Source organism: Nothoprocta perdicaria, unplaced genomic scaffold (genome assembly GCF_003342845.1).
Source record: "Nothoprocta perdicaria isolate Ctin4 unplaced genomic scaffold, notPer1 scaffold_185, whole genome shotgun sequence".
NCBI classification, from domain to species: domain Eukaryota; kingdom Metazoa; phylum Chordata; class Aves; order Tinamiformes; family Tinamidae; genus Nothoprocta; species Nothoprocta perdicaria.
The window spans coordinates 725502-745644 of NW_020455038.1; the positions used below are offsets into that span (position 1 = coordinate 725502).

Sequence of the window (20143 nt, forward strand, 5' to 3'; positions counted from 1 at the left end):
GGGCCCGGCCCCGGGGAGCCCGCGGGACGAGCCGCCCGGCCCCGGAGGAGGAGGAGGAGGAGGAGAAGGGGGGGGTCGTTAACGGCGCCCGGGGAGCCGCCCTGGCGGGGGCGGTCGGGCCCTCCCGCGCAGGGAGCGTTTCCAGTGCCCCGAGGCTTGGGGGCTGCTCGGGCCGCGCGTCGCTGACACGCGGTTACTCCGGCTCAGGATGCGGCACACCGACAAATCCCTTTTTTCCCCCTTTTTTTTTTCTTCAGATGTAGGATTAGAGAGTCTATTTTAGACTCACAAATATGGCCGAGTTTATTAGCGTGGCGCCCTGTTAAAGCTCTCTTTGTGCCTGAAAGGAAACGGCAGTGTAGGAGCAACGTAGGAACAATATTTGTCTGTCCAAAATAATAGCAGCGGAAGAAGTGTAGCGGTTTCCAAACGTGATCGTTTCTGCCCTTGTTTTGCTTTTACAGGTGGAATTACTTCTTCCTCTATGATGGTTCAAAGGTTAAGGAAGAGGGAGATCCCACAAGTGCTGGTATTTGTTATTTTTATCCTTCTCAGGTAATTCCTGCTTTTATTTTAGTGCCTGTATTGCCTGTACTGGTAATCCCTTCGATGATCCCAGGTTGTGCCTGGGATAACGATGTGTTCTCAAAAGCTTTAAAAGCCAGAACTAGGTGGAATGATGCTCCAGCGCGCAGGGTGCCCGCGAGCACCCCGCTTTCCCATGCGGGACATGGCTGTGTTGCACTGCTCCCTCGCCTGGATTCCTGTCCATGGAATCACCCTGCAGGGTCCAGCTCTGTGAATAGACCCCAGCAATGACGGAGTGCTCCACGTGAGCCCTGGGCCCTTGCCCAGGTGAAGAATTAGCAGTCCAGTTATTTTTTCCACACAAGTTTCCTATGCTGCTGCATTTGATTTATAATTGAAATGTTTTTGTAATCATTTTTTAAGTGAGTGCGGTAGTGATATTTTTCATGTCCTTAAAAAAAAAAAAAAAAAGACCTTTTCTCCCCTGTTGTCTTCAACAGACTCTCCCCGACCAGCAGGAGCTGCTGTGTGGACAGATTGCAGGAGTGGTGCGTTGTATGACTGAGATTTCTGGAGTTCCTCCCAGGCTCATTCGGCTGAGAAAGCTCAAGTTTGCAGTTATAGTGGATGGAGACTATTTGTGGGTGAGTTCAAGAGATCCGGAGGCGGTGGAAGAACCAAAACAATGAGAAATCCCAACTATTATCAAACTAAGAGGGCTTTTTTTTTCAGGGTATGGGCCTGCACACAAATAGACCTGGGGAGAGCTAGGGTGTGAACTTGCAATGCACAACTTTTCATTGCAAGGTAACTTAAATTTTGTTTACCACAGTGTACAAGCGTGTGTAGTGGCAGTTACTTCAGCTGTTCTGTGAAAAATAGCGTGGTGTCCCTCATTTATGTGTCCACACCACACACATTTTCTTAAAATGTACCTGGCAATGGCTACAAAAAGTTGAGATCTGTGTAACTATATATGTCTCTGTAGGCTCTTGGCAATGACTGGAAACAAGTCTGTACCAAAGTTTAAAGCAAGGACTCAGACTCTAGTTTTGTAGTCTGACTGCTCTTCCCTTCTCACCCTCAGTATCCCCTCCTGCAGACTTTCTCAGTGTTAATAAATACTTAGCCTTTAAATCAGTGTGCAGCATAGTCCTGACAAAAATACCCCAGACCATCCCCTGGAAACTGGATTAAGAACTGTAAGACCTCTGTCGTTGGTGGGGCTGTTTGGACTCGCTTAGTTCCCAGAGCAGAAGGCTCTTGCACTTCTGTTTCTTCCTGGCAGCTCAAAAGCTAAAAGAGGCATCATCGTCTCTGTAATGCCAGGTGAATTTGAGTACTTACTTTCAGGAAAATGCCCTTAGCTACTAGAGCAATTCTGAATTTCCAGTATCATTCATTTTTCTTATTTGTGACAAAGCTCTTCTGTGGGTATTTTTGGATTTACTCTTTTGTCATATTTGTGAATGTGGGTGACATTTGCCTGCCATAGAACTGTGTGTTTGTCCTTTAATACTCAGTTTGAAAGCAATAAGAATTGTTCTCACCTGCTGGCCCTGGGTTGTGTCTATGAACGTTCTTCATCCTTGGCTTTCTGTGTTAAAGGTTCTGGGCTGTGCTGTTGAGCTCCCTGATGTCAGCTGTAGACGGTTCCTGGAGCAGCTCATCAGCCTCTTCAGGTTTTACAATGGACCCGTGCACCACGCTTACACGGTAAGTAAGGAGCAACATTGTGATGCTTCAGGCTCGGAAGAGATCTTGTCACCACCCATATTGGCCAAGCTTTGTCCAGGAGCACACGCGCTGCCTTGTTGCCTTGCACTGTCTTCCTACTTGCAAGGGTCAGAGCAAGCTCACACTTCAAAAACTGGGACCAGGCCCATGCTCCTGTTGCACTGAGACACTGCAGTCATTTGCTGTCCCACCCTGTGCTGCTGTTCTCAACATGAAGTGATGAAGTTCTCCTGGTCCACCCTTCGGCTGGCAAATCCCATAACACAGGAGTTTCTGAGATGTTCAGTCTGAAGGTGTTCTGTGTCCTCTTTCTCCTTATCCTTATATGAGCTTCCACTTACAATTAATGTCCCACATTGATTGTGTCTAATCATCCTGAATGCATTAGAGGCTGTGGTGTGACAACCATATGGATTTTTCTTGTCCCTAGGCATTTTCTCAGGAAGAGCTGAGCAAGCAGTGGGACAAGTATATCGAGCATATCCAAAAAAACACAAATGACCTCCACAAGATTTTCAATTCTCTTTGGAATCTGGACAAAACCAAGGTAAAAGCCTATCCTCTGTTTCATCTACCTCTAGGCCTGCCTTAGGGCTAGAGTTTTTGTTTCTCTTTGCTGCTTGGAGCTTTTCCAAGGACTCTCTGGCTCAACTTCTGTTTCTCCTTCCCCAGGTGGATCCGCTGCTCTTACTGAAAGCAGCTCTCATCTTGCAAACCTGCCAGCGGTGCGCCCATGTCTTGGCAGGCTGCGTTCTCTACAGGGGCTTGTAAGTGACCAGGCGTTACGCAGAGGGTCACAGAGGGCTGTGGTCCCAGAGAGCCTATGAGGGGGGGAGCAGAGCAAGGCAAGCAATGCTGCTGCCCAGGCCTGTCCCGAGTGATGATAGTCTACAGCTGAGCTTGAAGAAACGATACCGTGCTCATGGATGACTTGATTTTATTCTTTCAGGATTGTGAGTACCCAGCTGCCACCTCCTCTTACTGCCAAAGTTCTCCTCCAGGGCAGTGAATCTTCAGGCCAGGTACGGTGCTGAACGAATGCACTGCATGCAGAAACTCACTGTGCGGGGAGTTCTTCACATGTACATCTTACACATGCTGTTGCCAAGAACAAATGTTGTTGCTGACACTAGAAGTTTTTATGAGCTCAGATTCAGTAAGGTTTCAGGACTTCTGCAGTAGGAATTTGCTCTTTTTCCCCCAGTAATTCAACTGCTGACTTCAGAAATTCTTTGTTTGATTAGCTTCTTACTCAGATTTGGATATTTAGTAGTAAATGTTTGTAACAAATATCTAAAAGTGACCAACAGAATGGATCAGTTTTCATTTCCATTAAAAGTGTTTTCAAAAAAAAAAAAAAAAAAAAAAGTATTCACATGATTTGAGACCTAGCCAAAAAATAAAAAGGCTGTTAAGATCTCAACATAAAAGTCTTGACTCTGGCCGAGAGGAGACTGGTCTAAACTTCTGTGCCATGAGTAGACAGTAGTGGCAGATTGTGATATTTGTCCTTGAATTGAGCTGTGCTGGGAAAAGCCCCCTTGAGTCTGAGGGCTGCATAGAGAACAAATCATGGTGCGACACGCTGGAGTGATCCAGCGTTTTCTCCTGGGTCTGGTGTCCCTGGTGTCTGGTGAACTCCCGTTGTTCTCTATGTAGGCAGGGGGAGGTGTCGTGATAGCATCAGTGGCAAGTGTTGAGTCATGCTGCAAAGCTGATTCTTGGCTTTTCTTTCAGAGCGAGCCTGGAGGTGAGGAGCAGCGGGAGCCTGGTGAGCATCTAGCTGCAGAGTGCTGATTGCCAAGAGCACAGCAGCAGAGTGTGGGCAGCTGTCTGGGGCTGACTTCTCTGCAGTGAGAGATTCTGGGACTGCTGTTGAATCTGTTGCTGAATGTGAAAATATATTGCTGAGGGATGGCTGCCTCTAGCCAAGGAGTGCCAGGGGGTGTTGTGTTAGCCACAACTAGTCCTTCGAGCAAAGGAGTGTGTTTTTTGGGGTTTAATTAGGAGTTTGCAGATTATCAGCACACCTATTTTAACTCTACTTCCCCATGTGTCTGCCTGGCCACTGATGACACCGAGACAGTAGGTCACTGATGGTTTCAGTCCAAATCTTCACTTGACATTTTTTAGCATCACTTCACTTTAAAGGTTTGCTGACAAGATAGGGGAAAAAAAAAACCAACAAAAAAAAGCAAACAAACAAACCAAGAAAAAGAGGGGGGGAAAGTTTAACTGTGTCAGATGTTAAGTGGATGGAAAAATGCTGCCTAGTCAGATTTTGTCAGTTCCCAGAATGACCCAGGGTACAGAATGAGAGTGTCTTCACACAGGAGCCTTTGCACTGATGGAATTTGGCTTCTGTTTGTTGTGTGGGAACATGTTAATTTAATTCCTCCAACCTCCATTGCTCTTCCAGATTCTCCATTGCCGCGGGGAGTTCGTATCATTACGGTTTTCCTAACAGAAGATGAAGTCTCGGTGCTCCGAGACTTTCCAGTAGAGTGGATGACTAGGTAGGAAATGAATTTGAGACATGAAGAAGCCTTTGCAGAAAGTGATCTAACATGTAGCAGTGAGTCCTCAATAGCTGTTGTTAATTGCTTGCTCTGACGCTAATTCACACTCTATTGCTTGGCTGTTAAGGCTGCCTGGGGCCTTTGAGGATGGACAAGACTTGTGGTATCTACTGTTGTGAAGCAGCCTAAAGCAAAACTGTGTCTCAAGACCAACTGTGCTCTTCTGTTGCTTCTCAGTTCGTTGTGTTCTGCTTAAAACCCTTGTGCTTTGTGAATAAGGGAGCAGCATTCCAGGGGCCTGCAATGCATGAGGCTCAGGCTTTTCAGCTGGGTCAGAACTCAGCCTGCGCTTTGCTGAGATACTTGTACTTTGTAGCAGTGTTACTAGTAACTCCAAAGAGGAGCTAATCAGTAGTCTAATCAACTTTTCATCTCCTTCTAGGTCATCCATGTCCCCAGCAAGTCCTAGAGGAGACAAGGACACTCTCCACTCCCAGGTAACTTCAGAATCATCAGGGGTTCCTGAATACCAAGATGTGAATAGTGGCTCTGTCCAGGAGTCCCTTGAGCAGGCTCCAAGCACAGCTGCAGCAGCAGATGTGACGCAGGCAGGCAGCCTTGCAAGCACAGGCGCTGCGAAGGGCTTCCCCGAACCAGAAGCCAGCACAAGGAATTCCCCAACTGCAGAATGGCAGTACCCGGGCAGCAAAAGCCCAGAGCTGAGAAGAGCATCCTTCTCATCAGAGACACACCTGGAAGAACTGCCAAGCACTTCCAAACTCCAAAATGCCGAGTGTGCTCAGACTACAGGTCTATCCCTGGAAGGCTTTTTCTTTCCAAACCCGTATGTCCAGGAGAGTCAGAGCATGGGGGAATCCGTTGTGGACTTTGCTGTTAAAGAGCACAGTTTCCAAAGGCATCCTGCAGCCAGTGGCAGTCCGTCTGTTTGCTCTCCTGTTCAAGAACCAAGCAGGAGGAAGTCAAGTGAACAAGACCAGCAAGGAACTGTCAGCCAAAACAGTATCCCTGGAAAGAGCAGTAGTGAAACTGGTAGTAATGTCTGGGATTTGAATCATCCAACCACTGTTGCACAACCAGAGCACAAAAGCAGGACTTCAGTGCCTGCTGCAGATGCCCAGGAGACTCGACCCAGGGACACAGCAGAGACCACAGGCTGCCCCAGCAGCGGGGAGAGTGACCCAGCTCTTCAGGTGGACAGCCTGGCAGCTCAGGGCAGTGTTGATTCAGGCAGACAGTGCAAACCAGTTAGGATGAGCTTGTATGTTCACTGCATTAAGGGACTAGTTCTCTCCCTGCTGGCTGAGGATCAGCTCAGAGAGGACCAGAGCTCCATTGAAGATGTGGTAAGCGGGAACATCTTCCAAATCTGTAGCTACTTCTCTGCTGCTTGTCTTGTGGTGGCGGCCTGCGACAGGACTTAGAAGTGAGAAGTGAGCGTTGAAGCTTCGTTCCCATCTCTTTCTTTGCCTGCTTTGCAGTGTGAAAGGCAAAGCCATTTGGCTTAGGGGTAGCCCCTGCAACAAAAGATATCCTGGAAGTTGTTAGGAAATATAAGGCAGCAAGCCTCAGAGGTGAGAGCCTTATTACAGATAACTCCCACAGCCTGTCTGTTAGTGCCAGTACTAAGGAGTACTCTTGAGCAGAATGTGTTGATGTGACCCTGAGACAGCCCCACCGGTTGCCAAAGGCCTGTGTTGTATTGGGGATTTGTAGGGAAACCCTGTCAGCTTTATAGTGGCATTCAGAAAACAAGGTTTGTTGTGTGTTGCTTAACCTGCATGTTGTGTGTCACAGCTTCTCACTCTGGAGGCATTGGTGAGATGTGTGTCTGGCAGCAAGCTGCACAAGTGTTTCCTTTCCGAATGCCCGTCTGGCTCCCTGCATCCTTAGCCTGCTGCTCCCTGGCGGTGCCCCCCAGGGGAGCTGTGCTGGGCACAAAGTGCCATTTGGGTGCCTCGTGCACGTGATGGACCAGGACAACCCAACAGGACTCTGGCTGCTTTCTGTACGCAGCCCGATGGTGCATCCGAGAGGCAGCAGCCTGCAGAGCTGACGCTGGCCTCTGCCTCCCTCAGCCGGAGCTGAGTCAAAGCTGCAGAGCCCCTTTGATGTGCCAGTTGCCATGGGAACAACCTCATTTCTTTATCTGTCAGGCTGGAAGGTGGAGGGAAGCTCAGACTAATGCAGCCTCCCCGCATTAGTGAGCCCCAAGGGTGCTCCTTTTGCCTCGGAGCTGGTTGTGCTGGTGACCCCCATAAAGAGGGGAATGCCCCTCGGTGCAGCAGGGGCAGAAAGGGCAGCTTGAACTGGGTGCCTGAGATGGCTCCCACTCCCTTTCTGCCCATTTTAGATCAGCTGGTGACACTGGTGCCCAGTCTGGAGCATCTCCCCTGCTGGTGGAGGGGAAGGAGGAATGTGTGTGGGTGGGAATTAGCATTCCTGAGAACTAAGGGTCATTTTTATCTTATGCAGAACCTCAGCTCTTCCTTTTCCTTGGCTCTGCCTGCAGCCCGCCAGGCTGCAGCGCCGCCAAGCTCCGAGGCACCATGTGTTTTGCAGCAACCTGCATGGCCGCAGAGCTGGGCATGCCTGGCCCTCGCATGCCCACCAGGAACCGGTCTGCAGAGCAGGCTGAGCTCTGCCTCGTGTTAGATCTGACCTGCCATGGAAAAGCAGCATCTGAAGGATGCAGCTGGCCTGGAGATGGCCCCTCTTGGTTTCAACTTAGCTCTTTGCTAGTCACAGGCTCACGCTGCCCTTCTTTTCCTCTCATTAATATCCTCGGCAAAAGCACCTCTAGGCAGGGTGGACCCATCCTGGTTCAATTTGTCATTCAGATCTTTAGGCATTGAGATTCACTACATAACACTGATACACTCTATTTCTGTTGTTAGAACAAAAATACAATCAATTTTCCTATTTATATTGCCCCAGTTTTCAGAAAATCCTGTTCAATTCAGGCTTACATTTTTCCCGTGTGCTGTCTTCCATCACACACGATATTGCTTTTGATCTCATTTTAGCAAAACCCTGCTCGTACACAGCGTTGATTCTGACCCTGCCTGCGTTCCCTGCATCCTCCTCCTCCCCTGGGCCCAGATATTTGTTCTTTCCCAGCAGAATGTGCTGCGTGTCCTGCCGTTCTGGGAGGCAGAGCCGGTGACTCCCAGGTGCTGCCGCCGGAGTCACGGTGGATTTGCGGCATTAACCTCAGCCTGCCTATTCCTTTGTTTATCTGTAGATTAAAAATGACCCTCAGCTCTCAGGGATGTCCAAGCTCAGTTATAATTGATGTTGGTCGAATGCTTTGAGGCTCCTGAATGACACCAAAGAAAGGTAAAATATGCTGCTTGTGCTGCTAAGGACAGCGAGAAGTACAGATCATCCCCCGGGAAAGCGGTTTCTAATACGGACTTTCTCTACAGAGCACAAGTGCTCCCAGGCTCAGTCTGTGCCTGTCTTCAGGTCTTACTCTTCATTACATTACGCAGAAAGAAAATCTGCTCTGTGGGCAGCAAGGTCAAGGGTAGGTGATGCTGCATTGAGGCTTGATCCTCAGGGTGATCACAGGGTGAAGCTTCCCAGCACCTGGCAGGAGGCGGCTGCAGGTTGGGAGCTGGAGGTCTCGTCCCTGCGTGGCCAGACAGGCCGTCCCCTCTGCACCTTCCTCCTTAGCAGCCCGGGGCCGTGTTTTCCTCCCGTGGCTCCAGACCCATCCCAGCTGCTCAGAGCTGCACGAGGCAGCAGTTGTCTGCACGGCTCTGGAAAGCAGCCCTCAGAGGTGCAGCAGGCATTGGCAAGGCCAGGAGGGCTCTGTTGCTGTGTAGTCAATCAAGTAGCTGCCTTTTGTGCTCAGGCCTCCTGCTGGCCCTGGTGCACAGATGAGGCTGCTCCACTTGTTTTCCTTGGATAATCCCCTGCTGCTAGCTGGAAACTCGGAGGGGAGACAGAGCGGCCACTCTTAGTCAGGCCCTGGAAGCCAAGGGGAGATCTGAGCACTGAGAGGGCGCTGCATGAAGCACTGCCGGCAATTAAATCAAGCCCAAGTCTATAAAACTTCCGCCTGTGCTCTACTGTCTGTCTTGTATAAGAGCAACTGGTTTGTGTTGAGTCTGTAAACAAAGGAATATTTGTGTGGCTGCTGAGAGTCATGGACAGCAGGCTGAGAAAAGGAGCCTTAGAGAGTAATATTTGGTAGAGAATTAATGGAGTCTTGCGTTCTGCTGTAATTAATGGCATCACATGGTTTAATAGCACTTTTTCAGGCTCTGTTGCCCTTTTCTGAACCCTCCTTACACTGACCTGTGCTTCTAGCCCAGCTCTCAGCCCTGAGAGCCCTCTGTTATTCCTCCTTGGAAATATCTGCTCTAACACTTGCTTTTTTGCCCCATTTGCAGTACCACAGCAGTCTGGCTTCTCTGAATGGCCTTGAGGTTCATCTAAGGGAAACTTTGCCCAAAGACCCCTCCTCTTCTGCCAAGACAACATACAGTTTCACTCACTATGACTCCATTCAGAATGTGCTCACAGGTAAGTCTGCGTCTCCCAGAAGAGCAGTCTTTTCAGAAGAGGGATTGGATCTGATAACGGGGTTTGTTGTAACCTTTCCTCACGTTTCACACAATTTTTCTGAAACACTGCCTGTAAGTTAGTATAACTTATCCTTATGGAGTGGCCTGGATAAAGGCCCTGCTGAGAAGGATTTGTCCTGGGTGAGTTTGTAATCTGCTCAAGACAGTTGATCACGGTTGTGTTTGGGTGAGAGCCAGCGGCCGTTTGGAGATGGAGTGTGGGCAGCTGGTGCTTCCGTGGGAAACGTGTTGCCTGGGGTTCTGCTAAGGGCTGTGGCCGAGCGCACGGCGGCACCGGGAACCCCAGGGATCCTCGGCTGCCCTGGGCCTTCCTTTCACCCCTCTGGTCTGTGCACCCGTGGGGAAGGGGACTCCAGGGTTTCTGTTCACACATGGCCGAGCAAAATCCGAACCGCTGACAGATGTCATTGATGTGCCACTGGGATTTAGGGTGTCGCCCGGCCTCTGTTTTCCCACAGTTCCTGAACAGCTGCCGTCCTGAACCCCTTGACAATAGAATGAGGGCAGGCTGCTTTCCAGAGGGCTTTGAACACATGCTCTTTCTTCCTGTTCTGCAGCCAACCTGCCTCACACCCCCGGCCCTATGGATCGGCACTTCCTGAGAGCTGCTACGCTCATCCACGCTGACTTCAGTCACTTTCCAGATGTTTCAGAAATGTTAATTAGGTAAAATCTTTTCTCTTCCAGGCACAAGAGTGTAGAATACCCTGGTGAACAGCAGGGTGGGGAACCCCTTTTCTGAATCTGGGTGAGGTTTGGCGTGTGCGGTGACCACACCGCTGTCTCTTGCCAAGAGCTGTCACGTCACCATCTCCCCTCGTGTTTGCTCTGTAGGCAAGCGCTGCTGGATGGTCTTCCTGTGGGCTGGTAAGGGTGTTGCGAAGCTAGAACGGCACCCGCACAGCTCTGTTGTGCCAAGGGCTTGGATTAAGATATAATGTGTTGCCAGTTCCTGGCACCATAAGGTTCTAAGATGCAGTTTTAAATATAGCTGTTCCTAATAAATTTGTGTCTCGGCTGGGAGCCAAAGGCGCCCACAATTGGCAACCTAGATTTTGTTTTCTTGCACGGCTTGTTGGGTTGGAAACACACTGTAATGTGCGTGGCAAACTCAATTGTGATGCGCCAAGCAAGATGGTCTTATCGCAGCCAGAGCCCTTCCACGCGGCAGCAGCTGAGGCCGATCTCGTGCTGCGGCGCCCGCCCCGTTTCCTGCGTGGTCTCGCGCAGGACGGCGCCTGCGTGCGCAGAGATTCGGCTTGTTTGCCCACTGTGTGGTGAGATAAAGGTGACTCCGGGAAGTAATGTGTTTCACTGCTCTAACACTGCTTGCCAAGGGAGTGTGAATCACATACTTTAATGCTGGAGAGCTCCCTGTTCAGTGTTACATTGACTGGCTCTTTAAATTCAGTACTGGGTAAGCTGACATATTCTGTGTTGCCCCAAAAAAAGCAGCTTCATGTGGGAATCAGACTGAGTAACAAGATGACTAAAACTGCTTTATTTTATGAAGAGTTGTCACAGAGGTTTGTTGGCAAACATATCAGTTCCTGCTTTCCTCTGTCAAGGAGAAATGCAGAGTCCTTTGCTTTGTTGCCTCCCTCTCCACTGAGAGGTAAATACTACGTGGTGGCTTTTAGTAAGTGACTTCAGGCATCTTGGTTACAATATCTCACCAGTGTCTTGGATTCATTGTACAGGAGACTAAATAACCTCGGCCCTTCCTGCTGCAGAGGCGCTCTGCTGGGCCTGGCTTGTGGGCAGCAGCACTGAGTGCTTTCCCTGCAGTGCTTAGGAAGAGGGGATGTTGCATCTGAGGCAGGTTTAGCTCGTGAGGTCCTAGACTGCTCCACAGCCATGGCAGTGCCGGGGGATGGCCGAACTCATAGGTGTTGGTGCTGCTGAGCGGGTCCCACAAGGTGAGGTGCTTGGTGGTTTCCCTGTCAGGATGCCAGGAGTCCTGAGAAAAAACGTCTGCTTCCCTCCTGGGATTCCCTTCTGCCAGGCTGTCTGGCAGTGTGTTGCACAGTTTTGATGCCCATTTTAACTCTGTGTATCTTTGCTCTACTGAGGTAGTCCTAAAAGTCCCTCAAGCTCCTTGGGATGCCAGTGCCACAAAGATGCCCATGCCCAGCCCCTGGGGAGGGCATCAGTGTGTCCTGTGAGTAGAAGGGATCTTGCACAAAGGGATTTCTTGCTGCTGACTGTTCCTTTCTTTGCTGTCCTGCTAGGAACGCTTCCACTGCCGTGTACGCCTGCCGTAATCCCGTCCAGGAGACCTACTTCCAGCAGCTGGGCGCTCCGCTCCGCAACTCCGGTGTTCCCAACCCTCACGACAGCGCGTTCAGCTTGCCAAGCAAGGCCAAGCAAAAGCTGCTGAAGCACGGGGTGAACCTGCTCTGAACTGATGCACTGAGCCAACCTGTCTCAGCCTGTGCTAAAAGTTAGCTCATCTTAGTACGCAAAACCTCCGAGCTATTTATTCTGTTGGAGGCCTTAGGCTCTTTGCCAAGCCTATGGGGTCTCCATTCTGCCTTGCTTGGTGAGGGGACACCCCTATCACCCTGTGCCTGCAGCACGGTTTGTGCTAGTGCAGAGTCCTGTGGATTAGCACTTACCAAAGACTGAAGAGAGAGAACAGCCGTGTTGGGGCACGGGTTCACGTTCGCTGTGTGTGTCCCCGTTCCAGCTGCTCTGCCCTCACAGGCAGAGCCTCCTGCCTTAACCTGAAGTCAAGCCCTTTTCTCTCTCCAAGCCCGCAGGATGCCGGCTTGCAGGGCAGTGTTTGCTCTCAGAGATGTCAGGCAGACGCCTGCCTGGAGTTCTGCGCCTGCCCTGGGCTTCATTTATATCTCTTAATCTACAGAAATGGTGCCTTGCTGCAGCGTAACTCCTTACCTTGAATTAACAGACTAACTGGAAGAGAACGAGTGCTGCAGAACTAATAATCCTCCCGTAGCAGCTCTCAGTAGCTTCTTCTACTCTAGCTGAATCGGGGAGCTCCTTGTCCCTCTGTGCCGTTCAGAGAGTGTGCGGTACCGTCCAGACGGCCAGCCAAGGGCAGGGAGGTGCTGCTCCCGAGGGGCCTCCGCGGTGTTGTCCATGAGCCCAAATGCACTACAGTCCTGCCTGCTCCCTGGCCTTTGCTTCCCCCGCTGCTTCCTCAGGTGGTACTGCTCTCAAGTACCCAGTTTCACCTCCTTGCTCTCTCATTGCTCCATTTGTCTGTGCTCTGTTGACAGAAAAGGCAACTGGGAGCTGCTTAAAGAGACTTTATAGCTCCTCGGTGGCTGTTGTCTCTGTGTCATCAGACAACGCGTCCCCTTTCTTCAGCCCGGGGTGGGGTTGGCACCGAGGGCTGCCCACAGGGGCACGTTTGCCATCTGGCAGTGCTGCGTGTTCCACAGCTGCTGCTGGTGCCAACGCACAGCGCCGCAGTGGAAAAATAAAGCAGAGTCCCCAAGACTCCTCTGTCCAAGGCGAGAGTCCCCCGTGCTGCTTGGTGCTCTGTTTGGGACCCGTTGTGGGAGGTTGGCCTTGGGCAGTGGCACAGCGAGCGGAGCTGCGTGGCAGCTCAGGCTGCTCTGCTTTCCCTGGGGCATCCTGCTGGCTCCTCGCTGGCTGTTTTGGGAAGCGGTTGTCTGCTCTATGAGGAAAAACCAAAAAGTTGAAAGAAAAGCCTGAAAGGGACAGGAGGGAGTTTTGGCACAGCAGCAAAGCACAAAACAGATCATTTTGCCTGCTGTCTGCAGAAATCTCCTGCTGCAATCTGCCATGCCGTCTGTCAGAGTGGAGCTGCTGGGATGGCTTCCTTTTATTTTACTTCTTGAACTACATCTGGTCACCAAGACCAGCTTCAGTGCTGGGAGTATTGAGAAGATTGTTGAGCAGTAGCAGATGTTCTCAAGCCGGGGCTTGGAGCATCCCTTGCAAACGGAGCCCGGGGCGCCCAGAGCCAGGAGCAGGTGCAGAAACCAGGCCGTGGTGCAGCCACCTCAGCAGGTCGGGGCGGCTCGGCCAGATCCTCGGGGCTCTGCTCTACCCCAGGGGAGTTAAACATGCAGGCAGAGCCCGTTCGGTTTTCAGCACGACTGTTTATTGATAATCTTTGCTTATCCACTCTATGAATGATACCAAACTGTAAGACAGTTAACAAGCCAGCCTGCCGCCTCAGATTCCATAGTCAATGTGTAGAAATCATGCATTTCAGGTATTCTGTAACAAGACAGGTGTAAAAAATATTTCAGATGTACTTGAAATCTCTGCCTTATCTTGCAATGTAATCACTGAAAAATCGGTGTAGAAATCCCAGGGCAGGGGCTGGGAGCAGCGCCGGGAAGCGAGCGGCGCAGGGGCCGCAGAGGGGCAGGCCCGGCGGGACCCTCGACGTGCTCTGCTCCTAGGGTGGCACCTCCCCGAGCAGCCCTGCACCCAGAGGACACCTCGAGGCCCTGGGGGACGCCCGGCGGGCAGTCCTTGTGCTGTGGAGGTGAATGTCCCCCGAATGTCCCCTGCCTTTGAAAACCCTCCTATGGCATCAGGGATTCGGGAGCTGCCCCTCTCCAGACGCTCGCTCCGGCTGTAGGAAAAGGAGAGGATCAGGAAGCAGGAGGACGTGTGGCCTCCTCCCTTCAATGTCCTTGTCCACAGGAAAACAAGAGCTGCGCTCTGCATTCCCAAACAGGCTTCCCTGCCACTGCAGGGGCTTCCCAGCCTCCAGTGCTGGAGATGGAAAGTTGCAGGTAAGCGAGGGATGTGGGCAATGGAAGAGCCTTTGGTGGGGTGGCAGCGCAGGGCTGCGGCGGCGCGTCCCTCGGCAGGGCGCTCCCCGGGCTGCCTGCGCTGCTCCGGCTGCAGGGACACCCCGGGAGGCGGCATTTGGGGCTCCTCCAAATGCCTTGTGACTTGTCAAGGCAAAGGGGCCGGGCTGGCGGCGCGGGGTGTCCTGGGTGGCACCGCACACATGCAGCACGGCCCCGTGCACGAGAGCTGCCCTGGGCAGAGCACGGGCCGCCCGAGCATGCCCCGCTGCGCCGCTCGCCTTGCTTGCGCTGTCTGCGCGTGGCCTTTTGATGTCCACGGAAATTTGTACATTATTACATTCAAACATACACCCTTGGATTGGTTAGTCTAAATCTGAACACTGCAAAACACAGTAGCAACATAACATGTACTGCAGTAGTACTGCATCTAACCACAGAGTGAAATAATGCACCGTCATGGTGAGAGGAATCCCTGAAGCGGAGGATGGAGAGAGAGATGGGGACTGAATACAGTTGGAAGTTTCCATTTACAAGGAGCCAGGAGCCCCAGGCTGCCCGTGTGCGAATGCTCTCCGGGAGCCGGCCGCGTGCGTCGGGCACGCAGCGAGGCGCCGTGCTCATCGTCCCGGGGCGAAGATGAAGTCGAGGGCTTGGCGCTCGGCCGCTGCCACGTTGGGGTGCCACAGATCCACCATGAAGACCACGCGGGGACCCTCCTCCGGGGGACCTGCGTGGGACACGATGAGCGCGGTGAGCCCTGAGCGCGCAGCAAGGCGCGGGTGCCGCAGCCCGCGGCAGGGACATGCACGGGCAGCCCCAGGGGGAACGTGCAGCCCCGCGGGACGTGGAGCGGCGCTGCTGCCACGCGCTGCACCGTGCGGGTGCATCCTGCAGACCCGCACCCCTCCGCACAGCCCCGGGCTCGGCCCTCGCTGCGTTTTGCAGCAAGTCCCGTCGTTTCCAGCCCCGGGCAGCCGGCGCGACAGCTCTGTGCTCGTGGTCGGAAGGCAGCTCTGCCTGCAGCCCCAGGACGGGCAATGCAGCGGCTCCGCTGCGCTGCCCCGGCCTCCCCGTGCGCACACCTCGAGATCAGCCGCCTTCCCCAATCCACGGCAGAGTCTACGTGGGAGCTGCAGCTGTTATTCTCCCACTCTCCTCCCGCATTCCCCTGCGGAGAGCAGCTCTGCTTGATGCTTTTACGGCATCAGCAGCTAATGCCGGCTAATCCGGCCGCGGGCAGAGCGCCGAGCTGCCCTTCCCTCCTGCGTCGCTGCGCTCCCGCTGCCCGGGGCTGCAGCCACGGCGCTCGGGGTGCCCCAGCTCTAGGGAACGGGCACCCGGGTGCCCCCGGCCCCGCAGCCATGGGGCTGGCCCCACAGCTGGAGGAGCCGCCGCTGCACTCACCTTCGTGGAACGCCGTGTGCAGGAAGGAGTCGTCGAAGAGCAGGCAGCGGCCCTCGGCCCAGCACTGCGGCTCGCCGCCCACCACCAGCTCGCAGTTGCTGGGGGTCTTCAGACCTTCGGGAGCAAAGAGAGAGGCGCGAGGAGCGTGAGGGCCGCCCCAGCGTCCTGCCCCCCGCTGCCCGAGCGGGTCCGGCCTCCCTGCCGCCCCCGGGGCTGCTGCCGAACCCGCCGGGCCGGGCAGGAGCCCCGGGCTGCCCCGCGAGCCCCAAGCTGGCGCCCTGCGGCCAGCACGAGCACAAGGACGGCGCCTTCCTGCTGCATTTTTCTGGCTTCAGGGCCAGGGGCAGAGGCAGCTGCGCTCTTATCTCTCCCCAGCGCTGCTGCAATCACACTGCAAGGCTGCATTAGCAGCAAAACGCTCCACTGGGACTAGAGAAATGGGCTCCATTCCTGGCTCTGCCACAAGCTCCCTCCTTGACCTTGCATCGCTCGCGGCGCCTGCCTTGTCACTTGGTCACCCACCCGGGACGCCGCATGTGCCGCGCAATTGGGAAGGCTGCAGCAGCCTTGCAGGAGGAGCTGCGAGAGGCTGCGTGGAGGGGGACACCCCGGCAATAACACGGGGCCTTGCCCAGCCAGGCCAGCGCAGCAAGGGCCGATCCCACCGCCCTGCGCATCGGGAACGTCGCCCACAGAGACCGCCGAGACCTGGGGCCCGGGGCATGCCCAGACGGCTGCAGAGGGGTCAAGGCTCCTATGCCAACACTGGAGCCACGAGCTCGGACTGCTCGGCTTTGCCCGCGCCTGCCCCCAGGCAGCCGAGCCCTCGTCGCCATGCAGCAGCCCTGCAGCAGCCTGCACAGCTGCGCTGGGCGGCCAGGGCAGCGCGGAGGCGGCGGCTCGTGGTGCTCAGCGGCTCCCTGCAGAGCCCGCGCCCCGGGGACGCTGTCCCGGCCCTTGGGGATGCTCTATGCAGCGCCTGCACCGATGGCAGGTCCCCTCTGGCCTGTCCAAGCCAGACTGGCTGTCACCTGCACGCAGCTGCGTCCTGTGGGACACCAGCACTGAGAGCGGGCTGCGTGCGCGGCCCCTCGGGCTGTCCTGAGCTCAGCACCGTGTCCTGGCAGGGACACGAGAGGACGAGGGCCAACCCGCACGGCAAGGGCCTGTGCCATGAGTGCTGCAGGCGGAGCAGCATCCTCTTCCCGCGGCGCTGCCACGGGGAGGTCTCGGTCCAAAGCAGCCCCGTGCGCTGCGATTCCCGGAGACGGGCTCTGCCCCCCGCACACGAGCGAACCTCCACATCGCTCAGCACGGAGTGGCCAGCAGCTCCCCGGGCCGAGCGCACGCGCTGGAGCCATCGGGAAGCCCGCGAGTCCTGATAATTAAATGGCAAGTCGAGGCGGGGTGTGTTTACCCGGGCGCAGTTGGCTGAACACTTGCTCGGTGTTTGCCAGCAGGGCCCGTGCGGTTCCTCCCCCGGCGCGAGCCGCGCTGCTTCCAGCGCCGCAGACTCCCGGCCATCTGCGCGCGTGGGCACGGGCGGGCCGGGCGCTCCCGCGGGCGCAGCGGCGCCAGGCGCCCACCGAGCAGCGGCTCCCGCCGAGGGGATGTCCCTGGGGTGGCCCGCGCGCACGGGGACTTTGCACGAAGGCAGCGCGTGGCCCCTCCGAGGCTGCTCCTTGCTCTTTGCACCGCGTGCTTGTGCACCGTGCACATGTGTTGCGAGCAAAGCCCCTCAACCCCGAAGGCGAGTGGGACAAGCACTGGGAGGCAGCTCGGCGTTGCAGCAGCATCCCAGACAGACCCCGTCCCAGGCAGACCCCGTCCCAGTATGGGGATGGCTGCAGAGCCAGGGGGTCGCTCAGGGACCCTGCAGCAAAAGCAGCCCCAGCACGAACCGCTGACTGAGCTGGCACCAGGACAGGGCTCGCAGTGCCCACCAAGGACCCCCGCGGCGCTGCGGCCGGCGCTTACCGAGGTGGCAGCGGATGCGGATGTTGGTGGGGCCGTAGTGCTCCGCGATGACGGTGCCGGGGCTCAGCATGGAGATGCAAGCGTTCCCAAAGACGTTGTTGCCAATGCAGGTGCGAAGGCTGCCGAGCAAGCGGTACGTCCGTGGGCATTTCCTGCAGTTCCTGGGCACGCACATGCCCTGGTTCACCAGGTAAAAGGTAAACCACTCGCCGCTGGGCGTGCTGTTCATTTTCCATCCTTGCGGGAGGCTGCAGTTTGAGAAAGCCTTGTAGAGGGTCTCAAACTCGCACAGGATGGTCTGGAAGTTGCGCTCCAGCAACTCCACGTCGTGCTTTTGAGCGTCCCGCGAGAAGTAGGGCACGGTGGGCAGGTCCGGCAGGAAGAAGACCTCGGGCTTCTGGATGGAGGGGCGGCTGCTCAGGTAGCGGCCCTGCTCGCGGATGCCCTTGTGGATGCGGCCCATGCCGGACCAGGAGTAGCGCTTGGCGTATTCCTGCAGGTTGTGGTAGAGCTTCTGGTTGAGGCCGTCGCTGTGCGCGCAGCGCACGCACTCGGGCGCCTGGCAGTACGCGTAGCCGTTCTGCAGCCCGTTGGCCTCGGCGCCCTGCATGAGCGCGTTGACGGCGGCGCCGTAGGCGCGCGGCTGCTCGCGGCCCACGTGGTAGCAGTACCAGACGAAGAGCAGCAGCAGGCAGGCGACGGCGGCCAGCGCCGTGGCGTCGCAGTCCCGGATCGACTGGATGCCGCTGGCGATGAGGTCCCGCAGCCCGTCCAGGGAGCAGCTCCACTCCGTCAGCCACTCCAGGGACATGGTGGTGCGGCGGCGGCGGCGGGCGGCGCGCGCGGGGCCCCGGCGCTCGCGCCTCGCGGCTCTCAGGGGCACCCACAGCATGCAGGGCCCGCGGCCGCACTAGGTGCCCGGGGGCCGCGCAGCGCCCTGCCCGCCGCGGGGCCCCAACGACGCCCCGGAGCTGCTCATCCTGCGCCGCTGCCGCCGCTCTGTGGGGACAAAGGCAGAGGCGTGAGGGAGCGGGACGGGCACGGACACCCCCGCGCTGCCCACACCGTCCCAAGCAGAGCCCGTGTTGCAGGCACCGCGTCTCGTGCAATGTCCCGTGCAGCGCGGGGGCTGCGCGGGAGCCGGTCCTGCGCCCCTGCAGCCGCACACGCGCGGCCCGAGGCCGGGCTGGCTGGGTGCTCCCTGGGCACACGTGGTGCCTGTCGAGGAAACGCTGCCTTCGCGCCAACCGTGTTGCTGTCCAGGCGCCCTGTGATCCGAGCTCTCCCAGTGCTAATCCCACTAATCCTGTGCCCTGGCTGTGCCCCCTGCAGAGGGGGAGGCTGGAGCAGAAGCCTCCATGCAGGAGGGGCCCAGGGAAGGATGCCCAGGGAAGGGGGCAGTGCCTGGGCAGCTGCTCCATCCTCTCTGTGCGCTGGCTTGGAGCCACTGTGGGGGGGATCTGCTGGAGAAGGTGCCCTCCCGCTGCCCTCCCGCCGGGCCCCTGCAGCTCCTCATAAGCTCCCATTTCCCATCGATTGCAGTGGCGAGGCCCCCCACGTGCCCGAGCAGCGCTGGGCACCGGCAACGGCGCCCTGGCAAGGAGCTCCAGCTCCGAACAGGCAGCAGCAGCAGTGCAAACCAGCGGGATCACTTCAGGCCGGCACCAAAGTTGTGCAGGATGTGGGAGCGAGCGGCAGTGCCAGGCAGCAGCGCGTTACATAATGAAGCCCGAACGCCTCGATGCAGCACAAAGTTCTGGTGCTGCCTCCGAGCAGAGGCGCCCGCCGAGCCGGGGCCAGCGCAGCGGCCTCCCCGCGTGCCCTCGCGCCCGCCCGCGCGCCAGGGCTCTCCGGGACCGGCCCGGCGGGAGCGTGGCACGGAGCCTGCCCGGGTAAGCGAGCGCTGGGGTGAGGCACGAGGCGGCTGTTACTACAGCGCTGGAGCGCGGCCAGCGCGAGGGGCTCCCGCGCGGCGGGATGGCGGTGCCCAGCGCGGCAGCATCACCTGCTGCAGCGCTGCCACCAGCGCTTGGCACCGCGCTGTCACCCCGCGTGGCAGCGTGACCCGGCATGACGGTGTCACCCGCACGGCGGTGTCACCCGCACGGCGGTGTCACCCGGCGCGGTGCTGCCTGCCGCGTTGGTGTCGCGGGGCCGCTGCCGAGCCCCGGGCAGCACCGAGCCCCGATCCGCGCGGGCCCCGCGCCGGGACCCCTTCCCCGCCGCCGCCACCGCCCCACCGCACCGCACCGCACCGAAGCGGGCCGGGCCGGGCCGGGCCTGGCTCCCGCCGCCGCCGCGGTACCGACCTGCGCCCGGGCCGCTCCGCTCCGCTCCGCTCCGCTCGCCGCGGACCACAACTCCCAGCAGCCCGAGCAGGAGGGGCCGCCGCCCCCGCCGCGCTGCAGCCCGAGCCCGAACCGGAGCCCGAACCGGAGCCCGAACCGGAGCCGGGGCGGCCGCCTGCGGGCCCGGGCGAGGCGCCGCCGCCCCGCCCTCCGCTGCGGGCCGGCCCGCCCCGCCGCGCCCCTCGCCGCGGCCTCGGGGCGGCGCTGCGCCCGCCGGCGGGGCGCAGGGCGCTGCGGCTCCCGGCCTGCGGCGG

At 56.9% G+C, this 20143-nt stretch overlaps 3 protein-coding genes across 3 annotated transcripts in view; 1 reads left to right on the forward strand and 2 right to left on the reverse strand.

The window, feature by feature from the left end:
* SRRD (SRR1 domain containing) overlaps positions 1-772 on the reverse strand; it is a 3062-nt gene extending 2290 nt beyond the window's left edge. Inside the window, exon 1 of the mRNA XM_026036703.1 lies at positions 757-772. Coding sequence (XP_025892488.1) covers positions 757-772 — 16 coding nt within the window. The remainder of the gene's footprint in view (positions 1-756) is intronic.
* Positions 328-12466, forward strand: HPS4 (HPS4, biogenesis of lysosomal organelles complex 3 subunit 2). Its single transcript, XM_026036679.1, has 13 exons — positions 328-369; positions 465-555; positions 1029-1172; positions 2137-2244; positions 2696-2812; positions 2938-3032; positions 3215-3287; positions 4003-4036; positions 4685-4781; positions 5227-6148; positions 9203-9335; positions 9955-10063; positions 11629-12466. The coding sequence occupies exons 3-13, from the start codon at positions 1086-1088 to the stop codon at positions 11798-11800; spliced, it is 1947 nt and encodes a 648-aa protein (XP_025892464.1). The 5' UTR covers positions 328-369; positions 465-555; positions 1029-1085; the 3' UTR covers positions 11801-12466.
* A 1401-nt stretch (positions 12467-13867) lies between these two features.
* On the reverse strand, positions 13868-18433 carry ASPHD2 (aspartate beta-hydroxylase domain containing 2). The gene is made up of 3 exons (XM_026036727.1): positions 17542-18433; positions 15565-15678; positions 13868-14887 (listed from the first exon to the last, which is right to left on the reverse strand). The coding sequence occupies exons 1-3, from the start codon at positions 18431-18433 to the stop codon at positions 14778-14780; spliced, it is 1116 nt and encodes a 371-aa protein (XP_025892512.1). The 3' UTR covers positions 13868-14777.
* Between the last annotated feature and the right edge of the window lie 1710 nt (positions 18434-20143).